Raw genomic sequence first — 22701 nt, forward strand, 5'->3', positions numbered from 1 at the left:
AATGTGTTGTTCTTCTCAAGGATGTTATGTTCGTACTCGACGTGACCAAAAATATCATTGGAGGAATGAAAACTTTTGACACCCACTGCACACATCCCCCTGGCGAGGATGGAACGTCGATTTACCTAGTCCTTCTTGGCGCGGCGCGGGACCCAGGTGGAAGAAGGGAGTGCCGACGAAGATGATGACACTTTCCCTTGCAACGTAAAGAAGAGCAGCAAGCATCCTCCCACACTCACGAGCAACGTGATGGCTGTGACGACCTCTCCGTCGTTCAAGTTGCCTACTGGAATGTGCAATTCCAACGGCTGCAACGGGGACTCCAACGACACCCTGCACCGACATCAGTCCTCCCGTCGTTGATGAGACCTACTTCTTTCCGCATACCGGGTCCAGTACATACTGTCTTCAACCACGAGCGCGCTCCATGACTTGCCCGACAGTTCGGGGTGGGACTGCAAGACATGCTTCGAACATGACATGAGGAAGATGGGCGATGGTTCATCGCACCACAATCGTAGATGACGGTGTCTTCTCACAGTGGATGTGCAACGACGGAGCCATGAGGTGCACTGGTCGGTACAGCGTTGCGTTCGATGGGAACTGATATCGAAAATGCACGGGAATTTCGATGGTGGTCGTGGAGTTTTGCAGAGACCTACACGAATGTGCGATCACGACCGACGACCATGGCAGAGAGCCGCAAATAACGTACACGACAAACGATACGACGTGCTGGCTGGACAAGGCGGACGGGCGTTCGATTTCAATGTGCTTGGCAAACGAGACGACCCGGTCGAACGAGTGGAATCGCTCCATGCGCTGCATCACGAGGATATCAAGCATCGCATGCGTGTTGCAGCCTTCGATGCGGGTGACAACGGACGTACCCTGAGCTCGTCCATGTCGGCATACGCCGTTGTGGGAAAGACCTGCGTCACCAGGACCGCACAAGTTGCTGCACTGGTTTTGGTAGGGACGGCTGCTTCCACCGTCACCTGCAGCACTTGATGGAATCCTACCGTCCCCACGTCCCGTCACAACTTATCGTCGCCACCAAAAAATAACTCGGTACGCTTCAACACGCACCTGCGCCGGCCATCCGAGACGATGCTTGACGAACAATACCCACGCCATGCGACTGCACAACGGCCACTTGCTTTGCTGTGGTCACCGCCACGATGGAAGCAGCGCCTGGATGCATCAAAGTTGAAGGTTGAATCCACGAAAACGATGAACCAGGGCTGGCTGAGGGCACTGCTTACCTTGTTTGATTGCCTCGACGACGTGAGATTCTTCGGCTAAAGCCTGTGAAGTGATGCGGACTGCTGTAGGTTCAAGTTTGCTCGTCGAGGACGATGACATAACAACTTCTTGAATGTGCATCGACAAGCTCTACGAAATCAGGTCCCACCGGGATACTGGCGCGCCCTGTGCTGACCTTATCAAGCGAAAAATGGATGGCTCGGGGATGCCACGTCTTGGAATCGCCTCGTTCAATGCCGCCGATCCTACCATCGCGACACGCCATTCAATCAACCGAAGGACGGGACACAACGCGGCAACATCACGCACTTGGCCAATTGACGCTGCACCAACGATTCCGACTGCGGCAAGTGCTGGACGAGCGATGCGAAGAGCGTGGGTGTGGCAATGTGCGAGACTGGCCTCGAGCTCACAAGACAAAACGACGAGGACGAATGGCTGTTGGGACCGCCGACATACGCGGGGACATCGCACGACGCGTTCGCATAAACCATGGTTGATGGAAACGCGATGGGTTCATCGGCAGAGAAGTTGTTGGACAATCCAAATATGCTTGTCAAGAGCACAGACACGTGTCGCTGAATCTCGAGTAGCTCGGACGACGACCCATGGTGGTGGACGCGAACATGCACTCCCGCTGAATCGTGCAGTGTCTTGACCGTGCGGCTGATGAATTCGGTCCAAACTTTCGAATTGGAGCGTCCTGGAAGAGTTACGACGCTCACATCCACTTGGTCCATCGACGGGTGCCACCTTGTCTACACAAACAAGTGATGACGTCTAGGAGGTCGAGGATGCATCGCAATACCTTGTTGGCCAACGAAATGTTGGAGTCGAACACAATTGTCATATCTCCCGTAGATCGTACGCCTTGTCCATCTGCAACCCGAGAATGTGATGAGCGTACACCACGCGGTTCGTGGAGGGGAAGACATCCTACCGATGGTGAGCACATCACCAAGCGTAGACGGCCAGAACACGGCGGAGGACGGATGATCCATCGTTACACTCTCGGCGTTCGGGCATCCCATCAACCCAGCTAGAACACACACAACCGCCCTGCCCATGCTCCATCGGACCATCGTCCAGACTGAGCTCAATGGGGATTTCGTGTTGTCCGGAATGCATGTGCTTTTTTTAAATCAAGGTCAATGCTGTATATATTCGTGACGACAAAATCAATTTTAGTAGTGCTGAGCATTACTACGTAGTATTTGCAGTTCAGCTCTTTCAAATAAAATTCTGCACATTCGTGACGTAGTTTATTAACAATAAATACAATTTCAAATTTAGACTGGACAGCACTTGTGCGTTCATGGCCATCCCGACGGCGCCAAGTGACGGCGGGAATTGATCGCCATGATCGTGAACAAGAAGCCCCTTCAAAATCGCTCCAGTGGTAAGGACATACCAAAAGGCCGCGTGAAAAAGGCTGCATCGCGTCAGGAGTCTCTTCCAGCACTTGGCTCTACGCCGCGAAAACCTGTCTATCCGGCAAGGTCAGCCACGACGTTCATCCCGCCACTTGCCCCTTCCACGTGTGAACCCATGTCGGTACAGCAACCACCGCAAGATATACATGCAGTCGCAACAAGACTGCTTGGCCTTCCGCGCGAAGGCGACCACAGCTGCGGCACTGTCCACATCAAGTTCAATCACTACAATCGGTCGTTCCCCATTTACAACGGTGTGCTGCAGTGGTCCGACGTCGACGCGGAGTACTGTTTCTCTTTTGTCTACCGCGGCGCGTACACGAGGGAGGTGTGTTGCATCTCCAATGCGTCCCCGGTGGATGGAATGCACAGTGCCACCATGCAGCGGGACACGGCGGGCGACCTGTTTATCGGCCTTGTCGTTGGCAACCAGTACGAAGTGTCAGTGGAGGAAGATCCCGTGGCTGGAGTTGGCGCGGAGGGGCTTCGTGTCAACACGAACCCTCTCTTTGCCTCGGGGGCGTCTTCGACTTCTGCAGTCATTTCTGGCAATGCTGCAACGAGGCTGCTCACGCAGGATCTTCGCAACATGCACCCGGACAATCTTGGCAGTGACGAAGCCAAGGAAATCATTGCGAGGAGAGACATCGAGGACGTGCTGTTTGCATGAGGTGAACCGTTTAACCGTTTAATTGCCTCTAAAACTGGTGGCGTGTCGGGTACGGTGGCGGCGTAGTCGGGACTCTGTCTTCGGCAGAGCTGATACGCCGTCGGAGGCGCTTGACGTTGAATACGACGTCGCCTGTAATGGACGATGCCCTTGATGTGTTTGCTTTGGTCGCGCTGGTTGGGAAGAGGAAGGATGGCAGGGCCATGTGCTTGATGGCTCGGGGTTGTCGAATCTTGAATGACGCGATGATCGCAACCACGACTGGCACCGTCGCTCCCATGATTACTTGAAGTTTGTATGGTTTCATAAGTGCGACATTCCAAGAGGGATTCCATACTAAATTGCACGCGCGACTGGTTGAATCGGTGCACGCGTCTGCGATGCACACCGCCGCTTGCTTGTGCCACGCAAGCGAGCGCAGTGTGTTCAATTACAAAGATATGATATTCACATCCCCCTTACCACACGTGGATGGAGCAGACGATGCAGCGTGGGGAGGTGCACAACGTTTCGTTGATGAGGTCAGTGGATCAGTGAAAACATTGAAATAGATGGCGGGTGGACTTCAAAATTTCACGAACCACGCCGACGCGTTAGAGTCTGCGGCGCATTCGAGACGACAACGACATCCCCAGAACGACCAGAGATCCTCGTCCAGGACGCATGCAGCGCGGTGGAAAGGCACGGACGTTTTGACTTGATGGTGGAAGGTAGAGAGAGTTTGCCCACGAGCGGAATTGCATATTTTGAACCTACGATGCTTTATGATTGGTTGAAATATGATGCGGCCGAGCATTTGACGCTCGATGATTGGATCAATTAGGACGCGGAACATGCTCTATCAACGCTAAAGATAGCGTCCAAGATCACGGCGAGCAATATGGCGGCTGGTCATCCATCGAGTTGACGCTCTCGATGGCGGGTTCCCAGTGGGGGGCATTTGGCATCCAAAGCGTCCACACGAGGAGCTCCACAGCGGCGTTGACGTCCCTCCATGTCGCTTGTTATGTTCGTCCAGACGAAGCTGTCACGTCAAGTATCTACCCATGCATGGCACGGCGCGCGAGCGGAGTTTGCGTCGACGATAGCGCCAGGTACTGACCACCTTCGAGTTCCCACGGCAGCGACTCGGTCAACGTCTTGGATCTTCGTCTTGTTCGCCGCGTGTCTTTTGCTCGTGGGTGTAATGGTTGCGTGGAATCATACAAACGCACGACGGCGCCTGACGTGCCGTCGGCGGACGCGCCATGTCCGGACGAGAATCCCCGTGGCCAAATTGGTGGGATACAGCATCTTGCCGCCAGACAGCAGCGACAACCTACCGGCCCACGAAGACTACGTCTTGATTGAGGTGTAACAAGCTGCTTCAGCACATTGACACACACACACTTTGTTATATTCCATTAATAGATCCACCCACTCGATCGCGTCCCGTGAAACCACGAGCGAGTAGTTCAAAGGGTCAGTTCCACGACGGGGTGTTGTGGGGCTGCAGGGGCGGCCTCGCTGTCGGCCGCGGTTGGTGCTGCATCGGGTTGGTTCTCGCCTTCTTCTTCTGAGATGGTCGGTTCCTCTCGGACGGGAGGTTCCGTCACGACCAAGTCCGTGCCACGGTTCTGGCTGTTGCGCGGCTTGCGGTTGGACTGCACGATAGGATACGACGCAATTGCTGCGGCCGCGGCGGTCGTGTCGACAGGGGCTTCAACCTCCAAGTACGGCTTGCCGTTGCGGACGGCCTTGGCTTCTTCCCGGTCAATGATGCGCAATGTGTTGATCACTTCCTCTTTGGAAGCTTTCAACTTGTCGAGGCATTGCGCCACCTTGGCCTCTTCCTTCTTGGCCACCGCGACAGTCTCGTCCACGATGGCACATAGGTCCTTGTCCTTGGACGCGATCGCGCGCTTGACGTTGATGAGTTCGACGACCCATTGCTCCTTGGCATGGACCGCACTGACACCTACAATGAATCGTGGGTCCTGGCATGGACTATGATACGAGCGCACGCACCCTTGTCCTTAATCACGGCATCGACGTCGGTGAAGGCAGGAATTTTGGTCAACATGTCGGCGCTCCAGTCGATTTCGTTGGCTTTCGTCGCCAACAGCGTCATTTCCTTGCGCTCGGCCTTGCTCAACGTGAGCCACTTCTCGACGGCCTTGATGTCGCTGTCGACAGTGACCAAGAGCCAATCGAGCACCTCGCGCACTTCGTTCGGCTCGGTCGACACGTTGGTCATGTACTTGCGAGCAAAGTCGCTGCACGCCTTTTTGTCGTAGAAGTTGCGGGCTTTGACGAGGCGGCGCGCCACGTCGAGTTCGGCGTCGCGCAGCTTGAGCGGGATTTCTCGACTCGCGCGGGTCTTGCGCACTGCGTCAAACGTGACCGGCAGCTTGGCGTGCTCGGACGCAATCGACTTGTAGTTGGAGCTCAGCGCGCGCGCGCGCTGTTCGATGAGGTCGCTTTCAGCCTTGCGGACGTTCGACTCTTTTTGGAGCGAGTTCTTCTCGGTCGCGCTCAACGCGGATTCTTCCGAGTCGATGCGCTCCATAAAGTGCTTGATCGAGTCAACTTCCCCGACCAAGATCGAGTGGGCATGTTCCAGGCTCTCCTCTTCTTCCGCCAAGCGGTTTGTGAGCATCTCGAAGGTCTCGCCGAGCTGGGCGACAAGGCCACGGATCTGCGACGTCATCATCATGTCCTCATCCTTTTCCTGCGGCTTGTCCGAATTGTACACGTCCTCGACGTAGGCCCACACGTCGCGCTTGATTGCCTTTTCTTCGGCGCACGCCTTGGACTTCTCGAGCTCGGCCGTCACAGACGCGGTGTCTGCGTCGTCTTCGGCAAGAAGCTTGCTGCCCTGGACAATGTCGTCTTCGCGCTCCTTCCGAGCAACTTCGAGGCACTTGGCGTCGTGCTTGCCAATGTCGGGTGTGTGCACAGTCACGTGGAGAAACCACGAGTCGGAGCTCTTGAGCATCTCGAGCTTGTGCTCGCCGAGAAGGATGCGCTGCTTCTGGCGCATAATGCGCTCTTCCTGTTCGATCACGCGGTGCGTAAAGTGCTGAACGAGGCGCTGGAGTTCAGATGCTCGCAAAGCTTGCTTCACGAGGCGGTCCGCCTCACGCTTCTTGCGCTTCGAGTGGTCGTGGAGGGCATCGTAGACCCAGTTGCCGGCATCCGTGAGCAGCGACGTCAAGTACGTTTTTTTCTGTTCGCGGCACGTTTCTTCGTCAGCGATGAGTTTCTTTTCCGATTCCAAAAACGCTTGGTACTCGACAATGAGGGTTTCTTCTTTGACCGCGGTCGCGGTCTCTTCGTTCAAGCGGGTAATGAAGCCCGAGATGCGGTGGAGGAGCGACTCGCACACACCGAATTCGGCCGCGAGTTGGCTCTGTTGTGCGTCCAACTCGACTTGGAATGCGCGGCGGCGGGCGCGGACTTCGTTCATGAACGGGTCGCGCTCGTCAACGACGTCACCTTCCATGGGCGTGCGGTAGTTTGACGCCAAGATGTCGTCCGTTTCTTGCTTGTTGATCGCAACGTCCGAATCGAGACGGGTGACGTACTCGGGAGCCATCGCCAAGTTGCTCGCAGCCGCATCCAACGCAGACTTGCACCCGTCCTTGTGTTCGGTGAACACGGTGGTGTCTTCGTCGCGTTCTTCGTTCATCGCGGCGCGCTTGAAAAGCAGGAGGCGGCTCGACTTTTGCTGACGAGTGAGTTGTTCGCTGAGGCATTCGCAGCGTTTCTTGCCACGGGCGATGCGGTCACCGTGTGCCGTCATGCGCTCGGCCGTGTACGCCATCCGTTGGTCTTGGCTCTTTTTCCACTCGAGTTCGTATTCCTTGTCGAGAGCTTCATGGCGCAGCTACAACGATGTCGTGAGATGAATTCAAAAGGGAATCCTCCACAGCACACATTAGCTCACCTTGCGTTGTGCGTACGCCTTGGCGCGGGACTTGATCTCCATGTCGAGCGCCGCAAGGTCCGCCTCGATCGCGTCGACCTTCTTCTGGCGGTGTTCGTGGTACAGCCTGACGTGTTCGTGCTCCTGCTTGTATCGCACGTCCTCGTCGTGGCACATGTCGTCCTCACGCTTCATGTTGGACCGGTCTTGGGCCCAGTTGTCGCGCTCTTTGCTCAATTCGCTCCACTCGTCGTCCAACGCCTGGCCTTCCTTCTCGAGCAACGCCGGTTCTTCGTCCTGCAGTTGCTCGACCTTGGCGTGCAAGTTGGCGAGTTCCTTGGGGATCGCAGCCGTGTTGCCTTCCGCCGTGAACCGGTGGAACACGCCGAAGGCCTTGATGAGCCATTCGTTGGCGATCTGTTTGGACACCGGCGGGTTGTGGTGGTCGCTCCAGTCGGCGCGCTGGCGACTCCACAGCGCCATGTCTTTGTTCCACTCGGTCGTGTCTGTCTGGAACGCGTCCTTGGACTTGACAAACTCGACCTTTTCCTTCTGGCGCACGTCCTCTTCGATGCTGCGGACGTCTTCGTCGGCCTTGGTGTCGTCGTATACAATGTCCACACGCGTCATCTGCGTCTCGAGGCGGTTCTTCTCGCGGTTGTGCCGCGCTAATTGGCTTTCCTTGCGCGCGCACAGCGCTTCGTACCGAGCCTGCGCGTTCGTGCGTCGAGACATTTGGTTCACTTTGCGACCTTCGTACGCCTGCTTTCGCGCTTGCTGCTTGGCCACGCGGGATTCGTTGTCCTTACGGCGCTGCACCAACGTAGCGAGTTTGTGCTCCATCTGGTCTTGTTCCATCTTGAGTTGGAGCCACATGAGCACGTCAGTGTACTCGGGGGCGACCTTCAGCTCGGTGTTCGCACCCGCGTTCTTGAACGCGCGGAACTGTTCGTTCGTCAAGCCGAAAAACGCCTTGAGCGCATCGCACGATCGGTACAACGAGTGGACGAGGCAGCCCTACACATTTAATTTCACATGGTCAGGGCCCCCTTGGGTGGCAACGAGCCCGTACCGACAAAAACACTTGGAGAGACTGGCCCTTCTTCGCCCCACGAGGCACGCGCTTTTCGGGAAAGTTTGGCAGCGCCTTGGACGTGACTTGGTCGCCCAACGCCGTCGCGAGCCACTCGAAGTCGGCGATGCTGCGCTTGCGAGACATGCAGTACTCCTTGGCGGCTTCGATGTCGCTGGCGCGGAGGGTTTCACCAAGGGCCTTGACGTGGGCCGCGTTCGGTTCGAAGTATACGTCCACCTTGTACGTTTCCGTGGCTTCGCCGCCGACGTCAGTCACAGCAATCTTAAAGTCCATCTTGGAGAGGAATTCGAAGCCAGGCAAGGGCTCCACGACACCTTCCGTCTCCAATGAAAAGAACTGGGGAGGTTTTGTCATGCAGTTGTTGCAGTGGCGCACGGGGGTGGCAAAACCGAGCTCCGGGATGGGCTTCAGCCCTTGCGAGCACCCGTTACATACAGAACGGGTGCAGCGCTGGCAGTGGTTGGCACGGCGCCCGATGGCGAATTGCCGGAAGCAAATTTGGCACTCCTTTTGCTCGGCACGGGCGACTTGGGTCGGGTTCTTGGACGCAAAGTCGTTCAGGTTGACGCCGCTATCGACGTTGGACGATTTGATGCGGCTTGTCGCGATGACCGTGGCGGCTGCAAGACGCATGCTTGGAGGAGGCGCCACTCGAACGGAAGCAGGTGGCGCTGCCGCGGGTGCGACGGGCTTGGGTGTGGGTAGTACACGGGTTTGAGCTTGTTCGCGCTGGGAAAAGACATCGGCAGGAGTCTTGATTCCCTTCATTTGCAGCGAGATCGTGCACGATTTGCAGCACCGTTGCGGCTTGTCGGCATACCCGAACGACGACGGGATTGTGCATTTGTTGGCGACACAGTCGCGGCAGTACAATTGACCGCACACACGGCAATGGTGGCGACGAGGTTGGGGAAATCCAAACGTCTTGCCGCAGTCCATGCAGTCGGTGGAAAAGTCATCTGGAAGCCAGAGGCGTTGAAGGTCAGCAATTTGAGCAAGCGAACTGTCGCTAAGAGAATATCCGTCGATGGAATCCCGACGGTCGTCTGTGGTTTTCGCCGCCTTGCGCACTGTTTCCACGACACGCGACGACACAACAGGAGCCGACTTGGGAGGGGAAGGAACACTCGGCGGAGTCGGAGTAGTTGACGACAGGACACGAGTGGGGGCCGGGGTAGACGCCGGCGCGGGTGGGACTTCGACCGCGGCTTCCTCAGGAGCTGCCGGTTCAACGTTGGAAGAGGACGCGGATGCTGCGTCGGGGCGGACGACGGAGGTGCCGCAATAGATACAGAATTGGTCGGTCGCAGCGATACTGCTGCTGCACTTGGCGCAGGACGACTCCATGTATTGCACTCAGGAAGTCTGGTGAATGGCTGAATGACCAAGACACGCACCAGAGGCAACGGGAGAGGACTTGCCCGAGTGACTGCGCCGAAGATTTTCATACAAACTTCAAGTGTAAATCTCGTCGCGGACGCCATGGTGACTTACTGCGCGTATCCGGAACATCCGGATGTGAGTAACGACTCGGCCAATCAGACGACGTGCAAGAGGACTAGCGTAGTAGGAGTACTAGCGCCGGGGCCGTGCGATCGAAGCGACGCACACCGAAATGGTGCTGTGTGGGGTCATCCTGTCGCCATCTCTTCCAGCGTTTGTCAACACTGGACGGGACAACGTGGGTCTTGCTGCAATCGACAGTGCTCGCTGGGCCGGCACGGCCTCATACACCCGACAGTTGCTACTACAACATACTGCTAGTATCCCTTGAAAACGCAGGTCTTGTTACAGTGGCATTACAGAGGAGAAGCCGGTTACACATCTGGTAAAGAAACGAGGCAAAAACGTGGTGTGGAGCGGTAACGAGGTGTGCTCTATGGCATGAGACGTGCTTAAGAGGCATGGCACGGGCGCACCATCTTGTTCCAAGCTCCCTTGCACATTGCCATTGTCGTGTTTTGGCCCGTATGGTCGCCCAGTTCAAACGGCGCTCGTGGAGAAGACAGGTCATGTGTTTGAGTGGCGACATTTTCGAGGGCGGGCTGGTTTCTCCGTGCTCCGTGAGTTACGTGCGGAATCGACAAGACCCACACACACACCCAAGCATTAACAGCGCGCGTTGCAACCTAGGTGCCGTCCCGACGACTTTCCACAGCAATGTTGCGGGTGTGTCATCGGCTTGCTAGTGAGGCCCCCACAGCCTGAAACGAAGAACGGGCTATAGATCATTGACAGAATCATGAATTGTTCTTGGACCATTCCAGGAGCGCAGTTGGCGTTTGTGTAGTGCGCCAGAGCTTCGTCGCAGAGATCTTGTCAGGCGGCGTCGACAGCATTACATTATTCTCGCCCAACTGGGGGCCGCCGAATTCGTTACGGAACTGAAACCGTTTCATGACGGGACCAGTTACATCTCGAACTATCGGCAACGACACAGTCCAGGCATGGGCCCCAAGAAGGACAAGAAGAAGGGAAAAGACAAGAAAGGTGGCGATAGTGGCTCCATCGACAGCGCGTTGACGTTTTTGACTTGTAGGCGCCGATGAAAGCACCGACAACGGCGGGGTCCTGACCCCTGAAGACCAAGTGAAGATGCTCGGGTGTGTGAACCGATCTCTGCAGCTCCAGTTGGCCGACCGCCACGAAATGGCGGTCAAAGCCATGGAAGCCAAGAAGGAATTGCAGGGGCGCGTATTGGAATTGCAGCGCGACTTTGAATCAGGAAAGACCCAAACGCTTGGCATCACGCAAGACATGACCCGTCAATACAAGAGCATGCAAGAAGAGCTCCTGAACCGCATCAACACCCTCGAAAACACCAACACCGAGCTGCGGGATCAACTCGGTACGCTTGCTTTCGCTGAGGTGTCGCGAGGACAGTCTCACGGGTTGTGTAGAACTCGCACGAGTGCACCTGGAAGAAGTCAAGAGAGAAAAGGACAGCGTCATCGGCGGCAAGAACAGCGAGATCCAAGAACTCAAAGCCAAGATGGAGGAAATGGCTGCGGAATTCGGCGATATGTTGAAAGAAACTCTCGACCGCATGCGGGAGCGTATCGAAATCTCCAACACTAGCTACGACAACGAATCGGGGCAGCCCATGATGCGGCGCCTCGAGGAATTCAACCTCAGTGGATCACCGTCCAAGTCGTTGCAACCTGTCAAGTAAAGTCGTCATGAACGTGATCACGCTCTGCTCGTTGCGTTATGAGAACTTGAGTCGTCTGCCGCGTCGACGAAGCTCTGTAGCAGCTCCAGTCTTGGTGTCGATTGCATACTCACAACGAGTGGGTCTCAACCCATTGCAAATATCCCTCACAATCCACACCTTGTGCTACGACTGCCATCCACTGGTACGGGTTGCATGTAGGCATGTCTGTACGCGCTGTGCAGTAGTGTGAGGTTGACATAAAGCATCGGCTTGCGGAAAAGCCTTACTGTCGTGATTATCGCACACCCAGCAGCATCCTGCTGCACAGTAGGAGCGTCACGATGCTCGTTCTTGCCAGGCCGAGTAAACCCAGACTGCAATTTGGAAAGACCAGAGCTGATGGCGAGATGTGTGGGCCAGGGATGTCTATCGGCGCGCGGAGGTCCAGCAACCATCGCCCACGCTTCTCGACACCAGTGCCATCTCGAGGAAATGAGGTACGAAATGGCGCCATTTGATTGGTTAATTTCGGACGTATTGTCCGTGTGATTGGCCAGTTGAATTGGCAACTTATTCGGATTCGGACATACGTTTCAGAAGGAAATATCAATATAACCGGATTGTCGGACTCGGAGGGTTTACATACAACGACACACCAGCAGATCCTTGAACCGGTCGTCGTGCAATGCCAAGAACGATAAACTTGACGCGAAAATTGCACGATCGACCACATTATTTTCGATTATGATTGGCTATAAAGAGCCAGAATATTGACTTTTACCCAATAAAATGGATCCATTCGAAGCGCGACAACTGACTCTCAAATTTGTCGAGTTGTCGAGTTTTTCGTTCGTCGTGCTATCATTCCTCTGGGCGGCGCGATCCGATGAAAGTCCTTCGCAACGCGATCTCGGGGTCGCGACACAGATACACCCAAGACGGCTACGACCTGGACCTGACGTATATCCACGACAGGTGAGGATGCTCTCTTCATCGGTGAATCGATGCCTTGACGCATGCATGCCGTGACAGAGTGCTGGCGATGGGGTACCCCGCCTCTGGGGTCGAAAAAACATACCGCAACGATGTCGCAGACGTATCCGCGTTCTTAAACAAGAAGCATCAAGATAAATACTATATCTACAATCTGAGCGAGCGGTGAGTTGGCGGCAGCTTGGGGCACGTCGACGAATATCTCTTGACCGAGAACTTCGTAGACACTACGACGGCCACAAGTTTGGCGATCGTGTCGACGAATGTGGGTTCCCTGACCACCACCCTCCACCTCTTCAAGTACTCGCATTTCTCCCCCATTTGACATGGCTGATGTTGCTGCCAAGGTGCTCGTGGACATTCTGAACCGAATGCTCGACTGGTACACGCGGGACCCCGACAACGTTGTGGTTGTGCATTGCATGGCCGGGAAAGGCCGCACGGGTGTCGTTATCACTTGCTTCTTGATCGTTATCGGCTTTTTCGAAGAGTACGTCCGATCGTGGCAGTGTCCATATGCACTCGGGCCGTACGTAGCGAGTATGGCATTTCGATCTACCACAAGTCGGACCAGGACTTGCTCGAGTATGTTCAGATGGTGAACGGCATCTTTTGGAAGAAGCGAGGACAAGGAGTGCGGTACCCCAGTCAAGCTCGATATGTCTTTTACTTCATCAAGGTATGTTAAATTGTCCAATCGTAACCATGTGCTAGTTATCTCATGCACCGCGCAGTACTTGTCGCGATTGCCTTATCGACCGGATCGCATGGGGTACCGTCTTCCACCGCTCCCGCGTCCTTCGAAGCTCGTATGCTTGCCGATTCTTATGACGCCCCACCTTCGTCACGGTGCATGCTGGTTGTAGTTTCTCCGGCAGATCGTACTGACGGGCGTGCCGTACGTGGATGCGAGCGGGTGTTCTCCGTTTCTGCTTGTGCGTGTGTCGACGTTGCAAGCGACGGTTGTTCCCGCTCACGTACTCATTAGGTGCACCCTGCGCCATCCGAGCACGTCCCATCCAAAATTTTGTACAACTCGGCGTGGGACACCCCGCAGCTCGAGTCGTATTCGGACCCTCGAGCGATCGTCGTGTTTCGAGTGCGTCGCTCTGGATGCTCTAGTGTGGCACGACGTTGCAAACTGACTTGCCGGGTTGTAGACGGAGTGCATCGTCGAAGGGGATTTTCTCGTGCGGGTGTACCATTCCAACTCGACGGCGGTGTTGGGGAAGAAGGAGAGCCAGCTGTGTCACTTTACTCTGCGCACAGACTTTGTCGTGACGCAACCGATGACGACCCGCAGCCTCTCGTACGTGCTGACCAAGGCCGACATTGACGACGCGAGTGACAACAAGCGGTTCCCCGACCACTTTACGATCGAGTGCGAGTTTGAAGAAGTACACCAGCAACAGTCTCACCCGCAGCATCTTCAAATGCTCCCAAACCCAGACATGGTGTCGCTGCGCCAGCTCATGCCCCACGACGTCCGTGAAAAGGAACAATTCATCAAGCGTGGGTGGCTCATGAAACAAGTGCGTCTCAATCTTCGAGGACGGCTGCCGAGGTTCCTTGACGCGGCGTAGGGCGGATTTGTGCAAAACTGGAAACGACGGTGGTGTGTCGCCAAAGACGGAAAACTCACGTATTACAAGAGCGAAACCAAGCTCCAAGCGAACGGAACGGTCTCGCTGGAAGGCGCAACTGTCGATCGATGGGCTGGTCACGAAAAGGTCATGGGCAAAATCGGCCACCCGTGCCATTTCTTCAAGGTAAACAACTTGGCCAGACCTTTCTTCACCCTCGACGGCGCTGGGGATGGTTGAGCGGCATGAACCTTAAAATGGCCGCACTGCCTAGGTGGAGCCGCCGTCCGGTGGTCAGAAGAAACGCATCTACTACTTTGGCGCCGACACGGAAGTGGACATGATGGATTGGATACGTGTGATCCTAGCTTCGACGGCGCCCCTAAATCGTGGCACACTCCAGCGGTCGCAGAGTGTCTCGGCGAGCGGCATCGGTCGCATGAGTGCATCATATGCCGAAGACAACAATTCGTTTGTGAGCACGACGAGTTCCTGGACGAATCGCAGTCAAGCCACAGCGTCGAGCTCGTGCCGCAACAACAACAATCTGTCGAATCGAAGCTCGGTGCCGACGACAACAAGCAGCACGACGAGCAGCGGCTTCCACACTGGCTCGAGCACGGGCCGTCTCATGGCGCGCCTATCGTTTGATGATCGCGTGACCCGCATGGACTCGAAGAAATTGACCATGGCGGCATCGCCATGTGAACCTGCCGTCGTCTCGACGTACGAGTACTCGACGGAAGAACTCCTATCCGCGGCCGACTTGCAAGATCACTTGAAGGAAACCGGCCAGTTTCTCGCGTTCTGTGCCATGCCGCGCGTGGAAGCCATTCAGCTCGTGCTCTTGCTCGCCCATGACATGTTTCCCAGTCTGTTGGATGCAGTCGACGAAGATAGCGCGCACTTGGTCGACATGGTCGCGGGCCGACAGAGTTTCAAGTAGAGTAGCACAGTCCCAGTGTATTTAACGACAGAAATCGACCACACAACACACAGCATCGTACTGTCTTTGCTCTCCAACGCATGTTTCACCCAGCAGTGCAGCACCGTTGGTTAGCCATGCCGTATCTCCTCTGCGTGTGTGGATCGTGCCATGGTCAAGCCGTCCGCGCAGGCCACTCTTCCGCTGTGACATCAAGTGCGTCGATTCGAACGGTACCAAGACGGATGTGCAAGTCCGACCGTCGGGGCCACGACCGGTAGGTCCCAAGTAGACCAGCCACCACACTCGGAGGATGCGATCGGCGGCGGTTGCACGAAGGTCGTTTCGACGAGCGATCTTTTCCCGTGGAGATATTCCATGCATATTCGACGGCTATAAATGTGGCGTTCAATGGTTTGGTGGCGTTGGACCGTTTCGTGAAATGCACTTGCGGTTTGTATGGTTGTCGAGGAAGAGACCCATGAAACTGGCCGTGCTCGAAGATTTCAGTTCCCCATTTGACGCGGCCCTGTCTCGGCTGTAGAGTGCCCCGCAGCATCGCCATGACGACGGCACCGTGCCCAGACCTAAAGCACCACCCCCTTGCGACCACGATGGACGCACCTCGACCACCGATCCATCAGTCCCACCACCAGCAACACTTCAACGTGCACAACCAACTGCATGGCTCCCCCGACGAAAGCGACGAGTCGAGTTCGGCGTCTCCGTTGAAAGAAGTCAAGCACCGCAAAGTCGGTGTGCCGAAATTCCTCCGGTATCTCTTTCAAATCCTCGAATGCGAAGACCCGCACATCATCTCGTGGTCCGTGGACGGAACATCGATCCAGATCCTGGACATGGTCAGCATTGCGAATGACATCTTGCCCAAGTACTTTAAGCATTCCAACTACGCCAGCTTCCAGCGACAACTCAACTACTTTGGGTTTCGCAAGTGGACCAAATCCCAAACAACGATTTGTACGTTCTCCCACCCAGAGTTTCTCCGCCATCGACCCGATCGCATGTCGCGCATTAAGCGAAAGAACAGACCAGAGCGCATGGGCACTCGACAGACCGGTCCCCCCAAGACCCACGTGTCAAATCCTTCGTTCCCTACACCGTCGACTTGGTCGGACATGTCGACACCAACTTCCATGGCCGGGGCTGTCGAACCGCCCTCTGCACCCCGGCATGCTTCGTTCCCATCCATTGACATCAAGACCATGCCGTCGCCACACATGCTGCCGGCAGGTCTCCATCAAGGGCGGGGGTTTGGCCATTACCAAGACATTCCCCCATTGCACTCGGCGACGATGACACACATGATGGAGCAGGTCAACTTTATGGGTACCACGCCGCTCCACCACTACCGTGGAGCTCCGTTTGACCAGAACAACAGTCGGCAGCATAATCAAGTGCCGCCCCCCGCGGATGCCGCGCCCATGTGGTACTACTACCCAGCGTAGTGAGGTAGGACTGTGTGGTTTGTTTAGTATTTTAAGATTCATCCAAGTGTTTGTAAACGCGCCGTGGCTCCCAGCAAGAGACCGTTGGCGTACGAGGCCCAGCATGAACACCGCCGGACGGCACTCCCGGCATTCCATCATGCCCCTTTTTGGCATGGCTATCCAGGACGACTACAATCCAGCTACAGTCACGTCTGGCATGACAGCGAGTACATCACTTGCTTTTGTTCCCATTTTGATGGGTCCCGCGCCAGCATTTCAATGGCGCTGAAGTCGCCACAACTTGCAAACCATGCGATCAAAACTTCACAAGATGTGCATTGTGTCGCTGTAGTGTCGATGCCGTGGGGGCAGTACTGTGGCAAACACGTCTGCCACCATGGCTACCATGTCGTTGAGAGAATTTCGTTCAGCTCACTTGGTGAGAAAAGACGAGATTGCGAGGGGGTCCTGCTGGCTGCGAAAGTCAATGGAACCAGCGCGGAGGGAGGGCGCTGCTGGTCGGCCATTCGCATTGCAATTGAAGGTGATGGTGGCATGAGGCAAGTGTCTCGCCTCGGGCCGTCGTTGTTGACACCCCAACGCGAAACGAAATGTCGCCATATAAGGTTTCCTCGCACTACATCACGACGACAGTTCTCGCTTTGGCCTCCTTGTGATCGCCGCCTGCGGCTGTCCAGTGCTTGCTTCGACGCCACCACGATCGTCTACGAACGTCCACGTCGGCCTTTGCGCTGCCTTGAGCGTGTGGTACACCGAATGCATGGTCGGTCGATCCGCCGGATTGTCTTGAAAGCACGCAGCGAGGAGGTCTCGGTGCACTGCACTCAGTTCGTCATCCACGGGTAATCGCTGGCCCTCGAGGACGCGCACGGCAGCTTGAAGAGGCGTTAAGTTTGCAAACGGCTTGGATTCCAACAACGTTTCCCACACCAATACGCTACCGCCACACGTCATGATCAATTCATATCATGAACGATGACGACGACAGGAAAAGCACAGTACCCAAATGCATACACGTCCGACTTGGGTGTGAATCCATACGGCGGCTGCAAAGTCTCTGGAGCCATGTACTTGAGGGGGCCGCTGCCGTGTTGTACAAACGCCCCACCAACAGCCCCCACCCGCCGACACATTCCAAAATCGCTCAGGATGCCGCGGCCTTGCGCGTCGACTAGGACGTTCCTACCCTCGTTCGTTATGTAGCCACGAAAGGCCCCACAGAGTTTGCATACCTGGCCGCCAAATCGCGGTGCACAAACCCGCTGTCGTGGATGGTGCACGCGGCCGCAGCAATGTCGGCAAGCAACAAGTTCTTGTCCAGCAACGACGATGCACCAGGCATCAAGTGTGACTCGAGCGAGCCATGGGGCATGTAGGCCGTGACAATACTCAACGGGTACGACAGGTCGCTACAGGCGCCAACGAACGGCACCATGTGGGGATGGTGGCCAAACCGATTTAATACGGCAGCTTCGTGCTGGAACGCTGCTTGAATCGCATCGCCCGACGTCCCGTATTCGCTCGCCCGAATTGTCTTGACGACCACCTACGATGCGTGATCACTCGTCCAGCCCACGCCACCAAGCATGCCAATACGTGGGTACCTCCTGGCCGTTGAACATCGCACGATAGGCATCACCACCCGCGCCAGACCCGATCCATTCTTGTATGTCCAAAGCACTGTATGGAATTTCACGAAATGAGTCTGGCAGCACCTCCATGACGCATTCCAGCGGCTGCACAACGTCGCCGTCATCGACATCGTCGGCCGATACCGCGTCCGGTGCAGTGACGCCATGCACGAGCACGTACGACCGCAACGTACGCACGACGGCGCCCACCACCAATGTTACTTTGAACAATACGTGGCCAGTGTCAGCGCTGCCAACTTGTCGCTGCAGGCGATACGTCAGGCGGTGCAGCTCCCCCGTCCATACCTGCACGCACCACGTCATCACCGGACGCCATTTCAGCACGTACCATGGACAGAGAGGCAGAGAACGGGTGCAACAGGTCAAACCCACACGGCACATCCAGCGTCGCGTGGACTAGAGTGCCATGCCGCACGTTGTCAAGCATCGTCTCACGGGACAACGAGCGATGGCCGGTCGATTCAAGAGCCATGGCATGCATGTCAGCACGTTGTGTGGCGGCGAAGGCCCAGAGATGCAACGAAAATGGCCGCGTTCCACGAATGACTGGAGGGCCGTACATGGCAAAGTGGGCGGGTTCACGAGGGATCGCACTGTGCGAGCCCGATTCGGGCAAGGCGCGGCTCACTGGGGTGCGAGTCATAAGTGCATCGTGATCCATTTGGCCAGGTGATACTGGAGATGGGGATAGCACTGCGTAGGACGAAAGTGGTCGTGGCGCGGTTGGACTCAAGCACTCATACAACGGTGGGGCGGCCGTGGCGACGCGGAGTTGAGACATGACTAGTTTCTCTGGAACTGAAACCAGGCGGCTATCGTCATCTCGAGGACTCTGAGTAGATGAGATGGCCAGAGGTATCGTTGTGAGCCCAGGCAATTTGTTCGAGGGCAACGGTTTGAGTAGGTTTGAGCCGGCCGGCAAGACGGTGGCAGCGGCCTGGCAGGACGTCGTGAGACTCCCCGTTACCACCGGAGACATTGTTTCTGCCAAGCATGTTCGACCAGTCGTGACGCGAGAATACGTAGTCAAGGGATGGTGATGTCGACGGGCATCGGATACCGTCGGATGCTGCCGTAGTGTTGGAGGAATTGGAAATGACAGTGGTGAATGGGGAAAGGTAGATTGAAGGTCGCGGCGAAAGAGCTCGGGGGCTTCAAATATCTTGGCGTAGGCCATGGCAGTCATCTGCGCCAGGACCGTCAGGGCGAGATCGCATGCCCACAGGCACAGCGCAAAGTACGCGAGGATGCCGACGCGAGCGACAAGCGGATGTAGCTGATACTCGTCCAGTTCGGAAGAAAGCACGTCGATGTTGATGTTCAACGCGCTAAGGTACGTGGAATCTAGGACGAACAGGACAAGAGGTAGGCTTGTAAGGAGCCAGCCCACGCATCCCTTCCACACGACAAAGTATGCCACCGACAGAACGACCGACTCGCGAGTCAAATCCCAGTGGGAGACATGAGACAACGACGTTGGGGACACGAGGTTCATGAGGGTGATTTCGTGGGTCCACATGTACGCCACAAGCTTGTACACGACGCGCCGCCTGCGCAGTCTGTTCCAGAACAGGAGAATGAGGCCGCAGGTGAGGACGCTCAGGGCAAAGCTGGCGATAAATCCAATCCACAAACTCACGGCGAAGACCCAGTTGAACACATAGTACACAAACACGCGCCTGTACGACCTCGGATCTCGCGACCCGAGCCATCCATCCATCGCCGACGGAGTAGTCGTGGTCGTGATGGGAGTGTTCATTCTGCAGGTCCCCATGGGAAGGAGAGTGTTGATCACTCTTTACAAAAATGCATACAATTGGTGGCCCAACGCAATCATTCTACATGTGTGATCAGGCAATTGTGGAAAATCTATCGAATTGGGAAATACGCATGGCAGACCCAGCTAGGATTGGTCAAAGTGTTTTTCCCAAATTCTACCTTGAGCTGAAAGGGAGACAAAAGTGGTGCCCGCGTCGCGGCGGGACGACACACCAGAGAGGTACAGTACATCCACGACTCAGAGAACCTTTCGAATCGACGGCGACGTGCCTTGAGTTGTTGCTAACCATGCCATCCTTTCGTAGCGAACCAACACCGAGCGATTAGAGTTGGCTTCGACCTCGTTGATCTGCTCAAGGGTATTTTGAAGCTAGCGATGCTTGATCTTGCCCTTGAAAGCGGCGATGATTCAGCGTCTTGGGGCTGCAGGAAGGCTGTCGTATTTGTCGTATTTGGTGGCAGCTTCTTGACACGGACGTTGGACAGGGGCGTGGTCTCAAACACCAGGTGCGGCGGGGCATTGTCGAGAAGCATCAGGACCTTTCGACCCTGCTCAGCCATTTTGACGTTCAGAGCTTCCAGGTATGAGTTGACAATGTCCGAGTCCACCCTACTCTTCTTACTCGCGTAGTAATCAAACCCAAGCTCCGCCGGCGTTTGACCTCCGCAGCAACGAGATTTTGCTGCTGTGCCGATGAACAAGGGGTCGATTGATTTGGTGCCGGCTGCGTTCGTGGTGAGTGCCACCGTGATTCGTTTCTTTGACTTCTTACCAAGGCTGCTGGCACGAAATTAGCCGGAACTTCCTTTTAAGTACTGTCCTTTTTTCCTATGAAAGAGCTTTACAACCTATTAGCCTCCTTCACTCGATATTGCTAGATCAAGATTTCGCTCATTAGACCTCTAAACCAATGAATGAGCATTAGTAAGTCGGGTCTGTTCAATTATAATTTGACCCACGTCATTGGAAAACATCGAAACCGTTGTTTGGTACTTGGATATTTCGAAAGTGATCGAGTGATTATCAACTGCTGTTTCTACTATTTTTCCTTCTCTGTGATTTGGATTCTTTGATAATCAATTGTCAAAAATGAAGTCATTGAAAAACAGTGCTGCACTTCATTCATCAAAAATACCGCTATTATCACCACTGTCGTAGTACACTTCGTCAAAAGATTCCACCGAAGGAATCAGTGTGGACAAACGCATTTTGCGTTTTTCGCGCGAGGTTGAGGCGAGTTTTGAGCGCCTTGCCTTCATGCTGGCACCAATTTCAAGAATTCGATTCAAGTAACGATTGTACTCATCACCATCCTCTTGCTGCAACGGCATAAATTGAATATGAACATTGGTCAATGCCACGCAGGTCCCAAAGAACATATCGTAATTCTCGCGCTTCCACATGTATGTATCGCTAACAATTGCCCAAAGAGTCTTGAGGCGCCCAAAAACTTTTTCCACGATGACTCGGTCACTTGCAATTTTGTCGTTTTGGACAAGCTCGCTGCTTGAGAGCATACCGCCAGGAGGCTTCTTGGTCGGGGTAATGGCACGAAGTCTCCGTTGCAGCCCTTGGTACCCCTTGTCAGCTAAAAGAGCCCACGAACCAGGGTGTTGTTCCTGATGACGACCATTGTCGTGCATGCTCTCCTCATCTGGACGCTTCGCCAACATGACCAGATGAAACCCTTCATTTTCTTCACATATGGTCAAGTCGGCGATGCTTCCAGGGGCGGCAGAGGTGACGTTGATGGCATAACCATTGGGAAGGACGCTGACTTCAACCTTCAAACCGTACTGGCCATGCTTTTTGCTGAAAAACCGCTTCTTCTCCGCAAACGAGCCAACTGGTGCGTTCGTTTTTTGAAATGTAACGTCCACTGCGTACAATGCCATGGGAAAGTTCTTGAAGCTGTGACCGCACGATCGAAGTTGCGTCATCGTCCACTTGCTTGCCATGTTGTCAATGTATTTTGCCTTGAGGAAGGGATAAAGGCACTCAATAAATCCCGTGACTCGTTTTGAAAATGTTGGCGGAGCTTCCTTGAAAACAGCAGCAGCGATGTCCCATGACCCACAATGCTTGAGTGAAGCCAGGGTCATAAATAGCATGTCTCGTCCTTTGACCCCACACTTTCTTCCAGACCCAACATTCCAGTGTTGACCGACATACCCTTGAAGGTCACCCCAGAGAAGCTGAAACTTGGAAGCAGAAAAGTTTGTGAGTTCGTGCACCACACCTTGTCCACGGGCAAGGATGAACGCATCAAGGACGGGAGCAGGTGAGTCCTCGTCAACGTCGTGGGACGGACGAGTGGGGGCATGGCGACGTCTCTTCTCAGAGCGACGAGCAGCGAGGCTAACGAGGACTCCGACCGCATGATCGATGGTCCTTGCATCATGCGTGGCGGACCCGCGCTGTGAACCTCGAAGAGGTACGGCGGCTGCCGGGGGTGGGGTGGGTACCATTGAGCGAAAAATTTGGAATGGCTGGCATGGCTGGCGTTGCAGTGGTCTTTTCCGTCGTTTTCGCGCCATTCATTTGCGATTCATGCATTGTGTCCTTTCTGGATTTTTCTACGCGATTCATGTCTACAATGGAAAGTTGCCATGCATTTTGAGATGTATTCGCAGCTGATTTGGAATTCGCTGTGTGATTTCCAAATGCCCTTGACAGCTGCTCAATGATGTAATGCTGATTACATTATTCAGTCAATGGTATTGCAGTCAGTTAATAACTGAATGCCATGCAAATCGGAAATCAGCCAATGACT

The 22701-nt window shown here is 55.2% G+C and overlaps 10 protein-coding genes across 13 annotated transcripts; 5 read left to right on the plus strand and 5 right to left on the minus strand.

Moving 5' to 3' along the window:
* Positions 1 to 2374, minus strand: H310_05065 (hypothetical protein). Of its 3 annotated transcripts, XM_008869683.1 has the most exons (11): positions 2207 to 2374; positions 2075 to 2145; positions 1576 to 2024; positions 1442 to 1511; positions 1266 to 1395; positions 1090 to 1194; positions 891 to 1018; positions 716 to 822; positions 511 to 658; positions 388 to 455; positions 1 to 333 (listed from the first exon to the last, which is right to left on the minus strand). In XM_008869683.1, exons 1-11 carry the CDS (start codon positions 2346 to 2348, stop codon positions 126 to 128), a joined length of 1626 nt encoding a protein of 541 aa, XP_008867905.1. In that variant the 5' UTR covers positions 2349 to 2374; the 3' UTR covers positions 1 to 125. The 3 variants fall into 3 exon arrangements, with proteins under 3 accessions (XP_008867905.1, XP_008867906.1, XP_008867907.1); XM_008869684.1 differs by having other exon boundaries at positions 1 to 455; XM_008869685.1 differs by having other exon boundaries at positions 1 to 455; positions 716 to 1018.
* Positions 2375 to 2561: 187 nt separating this feature from the next.
* Positions 2562 to 4065, plus strand: H310_05066 (hypothetical protein). The gene has a single exon (XM_008869686.1). The coding sequence runs from the start codon at positions 2626 to 2628 to the stop codon at positions 3367 to 3369; it is 744 nt and encodes a 247-aa protein (XP_008867908.1). The 5' UTR covers positions 2562 to 2625; the 3' UTR covers positions 3370 to 4065.
* On the minus strand, positions 3398 to 3649 carry H310_05067 (hypothetical protein; the record flags this gene model as incomplete). Its single annotated transcript, XM_008869687.1, has 1 exon — positions 3398 to 3649. One exon carries the CDS (start codon positions 3647 to 3649, stop codon positions 3398 to 3400), a length of 252 nt encoding a protein of 83 aa, XP_008867909.1.
* On the plus strand, positions 3936 to 4808 carry H310_05068 (hypothetical protein). Its single transcript, XM_008869688.1, has 2 exons — positions 3936 to 4079; positions 4193 to 4808. Exon 2 carries the CDS (start codon positions 4364 to 4366, stop codon positions 4724 to 4726), a length of 363 nt encoding a protein of 120 aa, XP_008867910.1. The 5' UTR covers positions 3936 to 4079; positions 4193 to 4363; the 3' UTR covers positions 4727 to 4808.
* H310_05069 (hypothetical protein) lies at positions 4152 to 9809 on the minus strand. Its single transcript, XM_008869689.1, has 4 exons — positions 8349 to 9809; positions 7298 to 8293; positions 5377 to 7237; positions 4152 to 5326 (listed from the first exon to the last, which is right to left on the minus strand). The coding sequence occupies exons 1-4, from the start codon at positions 9717 to 9719 to the stop codon at positions 4824 to 4826; spliced, it is 4731 nt and encodes a 1576-aa protein (XP_008867911.1). The 5' UTR covers positions 9720 to 9809; the 3' UTR covers positions 4152 to 4823.
* Positions 9810 to 10776: 967 nt separating this feature from the next.
* Positions 10777 to 11746, plus strand: H310_05070 (hypothetical protein). Its single transcript, XM_008869690.1, has 3 exons — positions 10777 to 10862; positions 10912 to 11220; positions 11273 to 11746. The coding sequence occupies exons 1-3, from the start codon at positions 10820 to 10822 to the stop codon at positions 11542 to 11544; spliced, it is 624 nt and encodes a 207-aa protein (XP_008867912.1). The 5' UTR covers positions 10777 to 10819; the 3' UTR covers positions 11545 to 11746.
* A 611-nt stretch (positions 11747 to 12357) lies between these two features.
* Positions 12358 to 15416, plus strand: H310_05071. Of its 2 annotated transcripts, XM_008869691.1 has the most exons (11): positions 12358 to 12501; positions 12559 to 12684; positions 12744 to 12819; positions 12867 to 13009; positions 13057 to 13198; positions 13254 to 13328; positions 13386 to 13454; positions 13508 to 13618; positions 13680 to 14051; positions 14103 to 14288; positions 14377 to 15416. In XM_008869691.1, the coding sequence occupies exons 1-11, from the start codon at positions 12413 to 12415 to the stop codon at positions 15046 to 15048; spliced, it is 2061 nt and encodes a 686-aa protein (XP_008867913.1). In that variant the 5' UTR covers positions 12358 to 12412; the 3' UTR covers positions 15049 to 15416. The 2 variants fall into 2 exon arrangements, with proteins under 2 accessions (XP_008867913.1, XP_008867914.1); XM_008869692.1 differs by lacking the exon at positions 14377 to 15416 and having other exon boundaries at positions 14103 to 14342.
* Positions 15417 to 15590: 174 nt separating this feature from the next.
* H310_05072 (hypothetical protein) lies at positions 15591 to 16534 on the plus strand (the record flags this gene model as incomplete). Its single annotated transcript, XM_008869693.1, has 1 exon — positions 15591 to 16534. The coding sequence occupies one exon, from the start codon at positions 15591 to 15593 to the stop codon at positions 16491 to 16493; it is 903 nt and encodes a 300-aa protein (XP_008867915.1). The 3' UTR covers positions 16494 to 16534.
* Positions 16535 to 17117: 583 nt separating this feature from the next.
* H310_05073 (TKL protein kinase) lies at positions 17118 to 19907 on the minus strand (the record flags this gene model as incomplete). Its single annotated transcript, XM_008869694.1, has 5 exons — positions 17118 to 17433; positions 17499 to 17678; positions 17729 to 18042; positions 18101 to 18433; positions 18477 to 19907. 5 exons carry the CDS (start codon positions 19905 to 19907, stop codon positions 17118 to 17120), a joined length of 2574 nt encoding a protein of 857 aa, XP_008867916.1.
* A 1139-nt stretch (positions 19908 to 21046) lies between these two features.
* H310_05074 (hypothetical protein) lies at positions 21047 to 21886 on the minus strand (the record flags this gene model as incomplete). Its single annotated transcript, XM_008869695.1, has 1 exon — positions 21047 to 21886. The coding sequence occupies one exon, from the start codon at positions 21884 to 21886 to the stop codon at positions 21047 to 21049; it is 840 nt and encodes a 279-aa protein (XP_008867917.1).
* Positions 21887 to 22701: the final 815 nt, after the last annotated feature.

The sequence above is a fragment of the Aphanomyces invadans genome (genome assembly GCF_000520115.1).
Source record: "Aphanomyces invadans strain NJM9701 unplaced genomic scaffold supercont1.8, whole genome shotgun sequence".
Lineage (NCBI taxonomy): Eukaryota > Oomycota > Saprolegniomycetes > Saprolegniales > Verrucalvaceae > Aphanomyces > Aphanomyces invadans.